Source organism: Bos mutus, chromosome 6 (assembly GCF_027580195.1).
Source record: "Bos mutus isolate GX-2022 chromosome 6, NWIPB_WYAK_1.1, whole genome shotgun sequence".
NCBI classification, from domain to species: domain Eukaryota; kingdom Metazoa; phylum Chordata; class Mammalia; order Artiodactyla; family Bovidae; genus Bos; species Bos mutus.
In genome coordinates this window covers 91,313,525-91,322,324 of record NC_091622.1, presented here as the reverse complement: position 1 = coordinate 91,322,324, position 8,800 = coordinate 91,313,525, and the positions used below count along the sequence as shown (strand labels likewise).

The 8,800-nt window shown below is 49.2% G+C and overlaps 1 protein-coding gene across 6 annotated transcripts in view; it reads right to left on the bottom strand.

Annotated features, from left to right (window-relative positions):
- Nucleotides 1-233: 233 nt before the first annotated feature.
- The window catches only part of SHROOM3 (shroom family member 3), a 331,713-nt gene continuing 323,146 nt past the window's right edge, over nt 234-8,800 (bottom strand). For 4 of the 6 annotated variants that reach the window (XM_070372541.1, XM_070372542.1, XM_070372544.1 and 1 more), the window contains 2 exons: nt 6,154-6,426; nt 241-2,189 (listed from right to left, as the gene is read on the bottom strand). In XM_070372541.1, the coding sequence (XP_070228642.1) occupies nt 1,821-2,189; nt 6,154-6,426 (642 nt within the window). In that variant the 3' untranslated portion in view covers nt 241-1,820. Of the gene's footprint in view, nt 2,190-6,153; nt 6,427-8,800 lie in introns of all 6 variants that reach the window. The other 2 variants (XM_005899153.3, XM_070372539.1) reach the window with 2 other exon arrangements.

Sequence of the window (8,800 nt, the reverse complement as noted above, 5' to 3'; positions counted from 1 at the left end):
GACCTGCTTTGACCTCAACACATCACCAAGTGGCAGCAAGACACCCCGATTGGTTAACTACCAGCTGGAGTTGCTCTCAGGCTCCTGTGTTGGCCTAATTCTGATGAAAGGTCAGTAAGAGGCACTGTTTTTTTACTTCAAAATGACCACACAGTATGGCTGTTGCATGCTGTCCCCGGCTCTACTAATTTCCTGGGAGTCTGGAGCCTTGAGATGTGAGAGAAGCTTTTGAAAACATTCCTGGGAAAGCAAGGTACAGTCTTGTAATGCAGTCTGACAGTGTAAAACCCCCAAAGAATGTAGCAGTGGTTTTGCGATGGTTCACAAGAAGTCTGTGGGTGGCCTATTGATTCTAAGTTCATCAAAATACATCTGTGTCAGGGACCAAAACTACATTTTTGAAGTGCTTAACCAGAAATTTTTCACTAATTAAACTGTACCAAGATATTCTATGAATTTTACTCTCCCAGTTCTCTAGGACTGGCTGCTATCGTACTTGTAGCCCAGATCAGCACAGGAGGCCCCCAGCTGAGGATTCAACTCGAAAGCACAGCTAGGGATGTACCACCTGCTGCGTGCATCAGGCTGTTGCCATCTCCAGCAGCTGACGACACAGCCGGGTCCCTGGCCCATCACCCCTGTCCATCCTTCAGTCTATCTTAACAGGCTTACAGCTTGGGCTCACGAGGGTCCTCTCAGATGTTGCTATTGAAGCAGAATAGTGCAAAACCCATCTCCAGAGTTTAGGGAGGGGATTTTTCATAAGTGTGGTTGATGAGTTTGACATTTCAGGAGAAGAAACTTTTGTGAAAAGCATGATTAAGACAGCCTGCTACTGCATCTCACTAAATAAGCTGGATTTAGCTCAAATCTCATAGCGGGACAGCAGAAACTCAGTTTTGAATTGACTTGAGTTCCAGTTTCCTTGTCAACAGGTTGGAGTGTTGGCCTCATCAGTGGACTTTAGCTTTGTCTCTGCCCCAGGGATAAAGACCAGCAGCACTAGGGAAGGCTGTGATGACCGTGGTGCACAAAGCCTTCCTGGGAAGGAGTGTGGTGGTCCGCTTGTTGCAGGGGTAAAGTGGTGAGCTGCCAGCAGTGGCGGCTGGGACTTTTCCATACTCAGTTTAAAACAAGCGCTGAAGCTCAACTCACATGTCAGGTAAGAAAAAAAGTCTCCACACTCAAGGTGACTGTCTTTGGAATTCTTGGTTTCATTAAGGTTCTCACAAAATACAAAGCTCAAACATAACTGTCTACATCCACCACAGAACAGAATCAAGTAAGTGGTTAGCACACAATGATCTTTTTCATTTTTAAAAATATAAATAACAGTGTTCAAGGTTGGACAATTTTATCCCGTGTGTGTGTTTCTCTGTAAGGCGTTATGTCGCAGGCCCTTCACTGATAAGTACGCTGTACTTGTCGTCAGGAAGCACTGCCCACAGGCAGGGAAGGCCACTGTGGATGCGGTCCTGAGGGTGACACCCACGGATCCGTGTTGCCTCGGCCTGTGAAAACTAAGCGATCAATCAGACACCCTCTGATCAGTTCTCACAGTTTCATTAATTTTCTTTCTACTACAAAGTAACAATAGAAAGGGGGTCACCTCCCAGTGGCATGCAAGTTCTCGGGAGATCAATCATGAAGGGCAAGAAGGAGAAGGACAGGCTTTTTCCTGGATGGAATTTTTTCCTTTTATCCAGAAAAAAACCCCCAATAACCCACAGAGCTTAATGGGTGGCTTGTACTGAAACATTTTTCAGATTAAATAGTGTTGAGAGAAGGGGTAGTCTTTTGGGTGGGTACTGGAGAAGAGGTTAAAGTGGGGAGGTCACCGCTGGGAAAACACCACTGCCAGTCCAGCCCCCCACGGGAGTCACATCGCCGGCGAGGCCTGGGGGCAGAGCCAGGGCCCCCGCCTTGGGCACGAAGTCCGAGGGAAGGCTCTCTAGCAGGCACTTGACCTGCTCCTGGCCCAGCTTGATCTTGTCATCCAGCTCTCGCTGCTCGATGAGGAGTGTCGACTTCATTTTCACGAAATGCCGGTAATCTTGGAGCTGCTCTTCGGAGAGGTAATTGGCCAGGATGTCCAGCACCACGCGCTCCCTCCGATCCACGTTCTCCTTGAGCTCCCGGGCGTCCTCGTGCTGAGCAGACAGGACCTTCCTCTTCTCGTTGAGTGAGCTCTGCCAGGGCGAGATGAGTGGGTCAGCAGAGGGCCAGTTTTGGGGGGGGGCGGAGAGCGCCACACTGCCTGTAGAGAGATTTTTTTACAGGACGGGACAATATCTAAGATGCTATTTCAACTGTCACTCTTAAGTAGGGAGGCGCAAGTGTTTTGAACATCAGCTTATTACCCTTATGGTGCTTATGTATGGTCCAGCTTTAATTAGACAGGCATTACATTCAACTGGCGGGGGTAATGGCTTTACTTTAGGTTTCTAGTCTTAAAAGGACAATCAGGATTCCACTTGTAGGGGGTCCTTAAGAGTAGTCAAAGTCCTAACAGCATGAAGTAGGACGGTGATTGCCAGGGCCTGGGGGGTGGGGAGAGTGGAGGACTTGTTTCAATGGGTATAGAGTTTTGCGAGATGAAAAAAATTCTGGAGATCTGTTGCACAGCAATGTAAATATACTTAACACTACTGAACTGCACAGCTACAAATGGTTAAGACAGCAAATTTTATACGTGGTGGGGATGGTTTAGTCACTAAGTCGTGTCCAACTCTTGTGAGCCCATGGGAGGTAGCAACCCAGGTTCCTCTGTCCATGGATTCTCCAGGCAGGAATACTGGAGTGGGTTGCCATTTCCTCCTCCAGGGGATCTTCCCGACCCAGGGACTGAACCCTCAACCCCTGCATTGGCAGGCGGATTCTTTACCACTGAGCCACCAGGGAAGCCTAGGTGCTGTGTGCTCAGTTGTCTCAGACTCTCTGTGACCCCATGGACTGAAGCCCACCAGGGTCCCCTGTCCATGGAATTTTCCAGGCAAGAATACTGGAGTGGATTGCCATTTCCTTCTCCAGGAATCCAGGTTGGGATCATCCCACCCCAGGGATCGAACTCGTGTCTCCTGTGTCTCTTGCACTGGCAGGTGGATTTTTTTTAGCACTGAGACACCTGGGAAGTCCTTTATGTAGTTTACCATAATTAAAAAATTGAAGGGGAAAAAAAGGCCAGTTATCAAGGAAGTCAAGGTTATGGTTTTTCCAGTAGTCATGCATGGATATGAGCTCTGGACCATAAAAAAGGCTGAGTGCTGAAGAACTGATGCTTTTGAACTGTGGTGTTGGAGAAGACTCTTGAGAGTACCTTGAACTGCAAGGAGATCAAACCAGTCAATCCTAAAGGAAATCAGTCCTGAATATTCACTGGAAGGACTGATGCTGAAGCTGAAGCTCTAATACTTTGGCCACCTGATTCAAAGAGCTGACTCACTGGAAAAGACCCTGATGCTGGGAAGGATTGAAGACAAAAGGAGAAGCCGGCAACAGAGGATGAGATGGTTAGATAGCATCATCAACTCAACAGACGTGAATTTGAGCAAACTCTGGGAGACAGTGGATAGAGGAGCCTAGCATGCTGTACTCCATGGGGTTGCATAAAGTCAGACCTCACTTAGTGACTGAACAACAAAAAAACTAATCCTGATGTATTCTGCAGGTGAGCAAGCGCTTATGTGTACTTAAGAGTATAGATGGCATTTAAGTGTTAAGTTGAGCTCAATTCTGGAACAGCTCATCTTCCTCTAAGTACTGCTCCAGTGTTCCCTATCTCACAGACCTGCAGCATCCAGCCAGGTGACCAAACAGGAAACATGGAATTACCTTCTGTTCTGTCCTTCCCCTCATCTAACATGCCCTGCCTGCTGATTCAAACTCATGCTCTAAGTCACTCCCTGTTCTTTATCCCCAAGACAATGGTCTAAATTAACAGCCTAAACCCATCTTTCTAGAAGTCTCCCCATGGTAACATCCTTCTCCCCACTCCCTAGGCCGATCAGGTAATGAAATGAGTTCAAGGCTCTCCAGGCTAAATTCTAAAGTACTGACCCACAGGTCTTGGTGAGGATTTTCTGCACTGGATTCTACTATCCCTCCAGACCCACTCTCCTAGCCTGTCTCAATGTCTGGTGAAGCTGAACCCTGCTGGGTGCTGGGTTCGGCCAGTGGCAGCCACGGCAGGGGACTGGGGGTGGGAGAAAGACGACACTGAGGCCTGTATTCCGGGCTCTCTCCTTGCCAGGTGGCAGTGGCTGAAACCTCTCCTCCAGAGCTATGGCTAAGTTCTGATAAGGGCCCCTTCCTTCTGCTTCTCCGGGTCCAGAGGTGATAATGGCTTCCCCACTGATGCTAGCCCCATGGGGACAGAGCAGCTTCATTATCCCTTCTTGCCTGTATGCTAAGTCGTGTCCAACTGTTGTGACCCTATGGACTGTGAGCCTACCAGGCTCCTCTGTCCATGGAATTCCCCAGGTAAGAATATTGGAGTGGGTTACTGCCCTCCTCCAGGGGATCCTCCTGACCCAGGGATTGAACCCATATATCTTACGTCTCCTGCACTGGTAGGTGGGTTCTTTACCACTAGTGCCACCTGGGGAGCCCTTCCTGGTCTCCTTCAAAAACAAGTCAAGGAATCACTCTATGCTCTAGACATACCAACCACATGTAACTCAGTTCCTCAACATGCCATGGTCTGCCTGGGCTTTGTCTATAACATTCCTTCTAAATGGTGAAGCTTTTCCTATCAGTCCGCCTGGCATAAAGAAAGCCCTCTAGACGCCACTCAAGCGGTACTCGTGTGAAGTCCCTCCTGACCCCAGCACCACATAAGAGTGCTCCCGTGGCCCTGAGTTTATCACTGCGCAGCAGCACACTAGACACAATCGCTGCTTCCACACTGGTCCTCCTCACTGGTGAGTGCCTTTGGTGGAGGGGCTGTTTTTTAGCCAGTGTCAGCCCCAGCACGCGGAGCAGCTGGAATTTGACAGGTTCTTGTTCTCTGCTCGCTGGATGGAAGGAAGGCGGGAGGGACAACACTTTGGAGGCAAGGACAGTTAGTTTCCAGGGAAACTGTCTGGAGGGAACAAAGGCCTGGCACATACGCACAGGTGGGCACTGGTCCAGGGTGCGGGTTTGGGGTCCTGGGCGCTCAGAGTCCCATTCCTAAATGCTTACCATCTAGATCTCTTCTAATCTTTCAAAAATCTATTTGCCAAGACATACCTTTCCTTTTAAGGCAGTACATTCGGAGAAATGATTGGGAAATCCCTAATTTCCAGGAGCCAGTAAGCAAAAGAGCTGCCTCTTACTGGCTGGAGTGCTGGTCAGTCGGCATGTACGTGAAGTTACAGCTCTGTTTATTGTCTGACCTCTTTGGTAAGTAAGTCCCATGCGGGCGGGGATCTGACTGCTTTATTCAGAGTATCCCAAGTGCCTACACCAGATGGTGGCATATACCAGACACAGAGGAAATATCTGCTGCACAGATGAGCAGGTGAAGAATGCTCTGTAGCTCTGCGATGAAGTTCAAGGAGGTGGATAACGCCTGGGGACCATAGCAGGACTCCTGTCCTGGCTGCATAGCTTAACGTGCCTCTAGTGAGAACTCCTTGAGGCTGCGCCTGCAGCGTCTACGGCCAGTGCCTGACCCAGAGGGCGCCCTGGGATTCTGAGTCATGTCACCACCGCTGTCATTCCGTTCTTCCAGTGAGGGGTGCGGTGACAACAGTGGGTACGTCCTCCCTTGGCGTCCCTGGCCCCTCACCTGCAGCTTCCCTGGAGCCTGAGCTCATGTTCCTGGGCCCTCTCCTCATCCCCAGTAGCTTCGTCATTCCTCTCTTGTTTTTAATGTCCATCTTCATTATGCCTTTTGCCTTTTTCTGGGACAGAAAGGAAGGAAAGGAACTCTGGCGCCCACATTTCTACTTTTCTAGTAAGTATCCTTGAGGCTGAGGTGTCATGACATGACATCCTGGCATGGGAGCTGCCTTCCCCTCTCTGCCCTGCTCACCTGTATGCCGGACCCCCTTCCCTGCCCCAGGGAGATGGTGGTCTTCTCTAGGACCCCTGTCTCACCATACTTCTCTATGTACATGGGACTTGGGGGAGGCAGGGAGGAGACTTGAAGGGAGCTGCTAGGCCGCCTACCCTTTCCTCGTTACTGGCGTCTTCACCAAGGCCGCTGAGCACGTTCTCCACGCGGGCCAGGCGCCCCGAGAGGGACAGGAGCAGGTTCACCACCTTGTCCAAGTCCCCGATGAACATCTTGTACTTGTCGATCTCGTTGGGCTTGCAGAGCTCACTGATCCAGGCCTCTACCTCCTCCCCCAGGGCGTTATTGAGCTTGATGTCCATCAGCAGGCTCCCCTTGGCTTCCTGGAGGGTCTCGAGCTTGTGGGTGAGGCTTCCAATCAGCTCCGCCTGTCACGAGAGAAGAGACACACAGCAAAAGTTAGCCACCAGAGTGGTCAGAGGTGACAAGATCCACTTCTAGTCGCATCCTCCTTTTTTTTTGACGCTCAGCTGAAGGCCCTCCTCTGCTCTGTATGGACTGGCCCCAACCTTAGACCACAGTCTCCTTTCCCTTCTCAGAACCTATTCAGTCCTCACAGGCTATGCACAATCACACGTTGCCTAGGAATATTGTCCAGTCACGTCGTGCTGTGCACAACACTGCCTTCCCAGCTAGTTTGTTCACTGCTCACTTTTAAAAGTCTTTTCAAGACATGTTCTCATTTGATCCTCACAACAATACCACAGGCAGGCAGAATATATATTCTTGTTTAACAAACAGAGCAGCTGAGAGTCAAAGGAACCAGGGATTTGCCTGCGATTACAGAGCTGAGTATTAATCACAGATAACCACTTGTGGAGCAATTACTATGAGCCAGACATGGTGAGGAAGTCTACAGATTATCTCCCTGAGCCTTCCCAGCGGTCTTGTAGGAGATACTCGCCCATCTATGCAGTGCACGAGGGGAGGAAATCGGACAGTGTGCTGAGTTTTAATCGGCAAGTGAGCATTAACCAGTAAGTCTGTCCTCAGGTGTCGAGGTGAGTGGTGAAGAGGAGGGAGAACTCTTCTTCGGAGCTTCTACTGAACTTGGCTCCCTAATTTTCTCAGGCTCCTTCAGTTTAAGTAGGGTTCACAGATGTCCTTGAAATGTCCAAGTTCTGGCTTGAATTAAAGGTGACAGGTCAGTGGCAGTCACCAGGTGAGCGGGGTTCAGTGGGTAAGGATGGGTCAAAGAAGGCTGAACAGCCACCGGGGTCAGCATCTAGCCCGCTCAGTCTTCCCTCTGCGGACCCTGCCTTTTGTATTTCGTTTCTTAGCTTTAATTTTATTGGAGTCTAGTTGATTTATAATGTTATGTTTCAGGGGTACGGCAAAGTGTTTCAGTTACACATAAACATATTCATTTTTTAGATTCTTTTCTCATATAGGTTTTCACAGAATACTCAGTAGTGTTCCCCATGCTATACAGTAAATCCTTGTTAGTTACCTACTTTATAGTAGTGTGTATATGTTAATCCCAAGTTCCTAATTTATCCTTTTCCCCCCACGTTTCCCCTTTAGGAACTGTAAGTTTGTTTTTGATATCTGTCAGTTTCTGTCCTCATTTCTGTTTATTCTGTTTCGTGGCAGCAGTTTCTACCATTCCGTCTTCCAGCTCACTTATCCATTCTTTTAACAACAGAATAATTGACTCCTTCAAGCGTATTTTTCATTCCTGTTTATTTGTATTGTTGCTCTGTTCATCTCTGTTTATTTGTTCCTTAAATCTTCTACTCTTTGTTAAACATCTCGGGTATCCTCTTGACTTGCGCCTCCATTCTTTTTCTGGAGATCTTGGATTATCTTTGCTATCGGTACTCTAAATTTGTTTCCAGATAGGTTGCCTCTCTCTACTTCACTTAGTTGTGGGTTTTTATCTTGTTCCTTCATCTGGAACATATTTCTCTATCGTCTCATTTTGGCTTTCTGTGTTTGTGGTCTCCACCTCTTAGGCTGCAGAATCACAGCTCCTCCTGCTGCTAGTGTCTGCTCCCTGGTGGGCGAGGCTGGTCCCGGGGCTTGTGTAGGCTTCTTGGTGGGAGGGACTCGTGTCTGCCCCTCTGGTGGGCAGGGCTATATCAAGGGGTGTGTTTAGAGGTGGCTGTGAGCTCAGCCTGTCTGCTGATGGGTGGGGCTGTGTTCCTGCGGGTTGTTTGGCCTGAGTGTTCCAGCACTGGTCTGTAGGCTGTTGGGTGGGACCAGGTTGTAATATCAAAATGGCAGACCTCCAGGAGAGCTCACACTGATCAATAGTCTCTGGGGCCTCTGCCACCAGTATCCTTGCTCCCCAGTGAACCACAGCTGACCCCTGCTTCTCCAGGAGACCTTCCAGGACTCATAGGTAGGTCCAGTTCAGGCTACTGTGGTGTTACTGACCCAGTGTGCGTGAAACCTTGTGTGTGCCCTCCAAGAGTGGTGTCTCTGTTTCCCCCAGTCCTGTGGAACTCCTGAACTCAAGCCCCACTGGGGGTTCCTCCTCCCAATACCAGACCCTCAGTCTGGAGAGCCTGATGTAGGGCTCGGGACTCTCGCTCTTGCAGGAGAATGTCTGTGACATAATTATTTTCCAGTTTGTGGGTCACCCACCTGGCAGGTATGGGGTTTAATGATGTTGTGAAAGTGTCCCCCCCACTCCTTCTGTCTTACTGAGGCGGCTTCTTTGTCTTTCGATGTAAAAATATCTCTTCTGGTAGACTCCAGTCTTTTTGGTCACTGGTTGCTCAGCAGTTAGTTGTGATT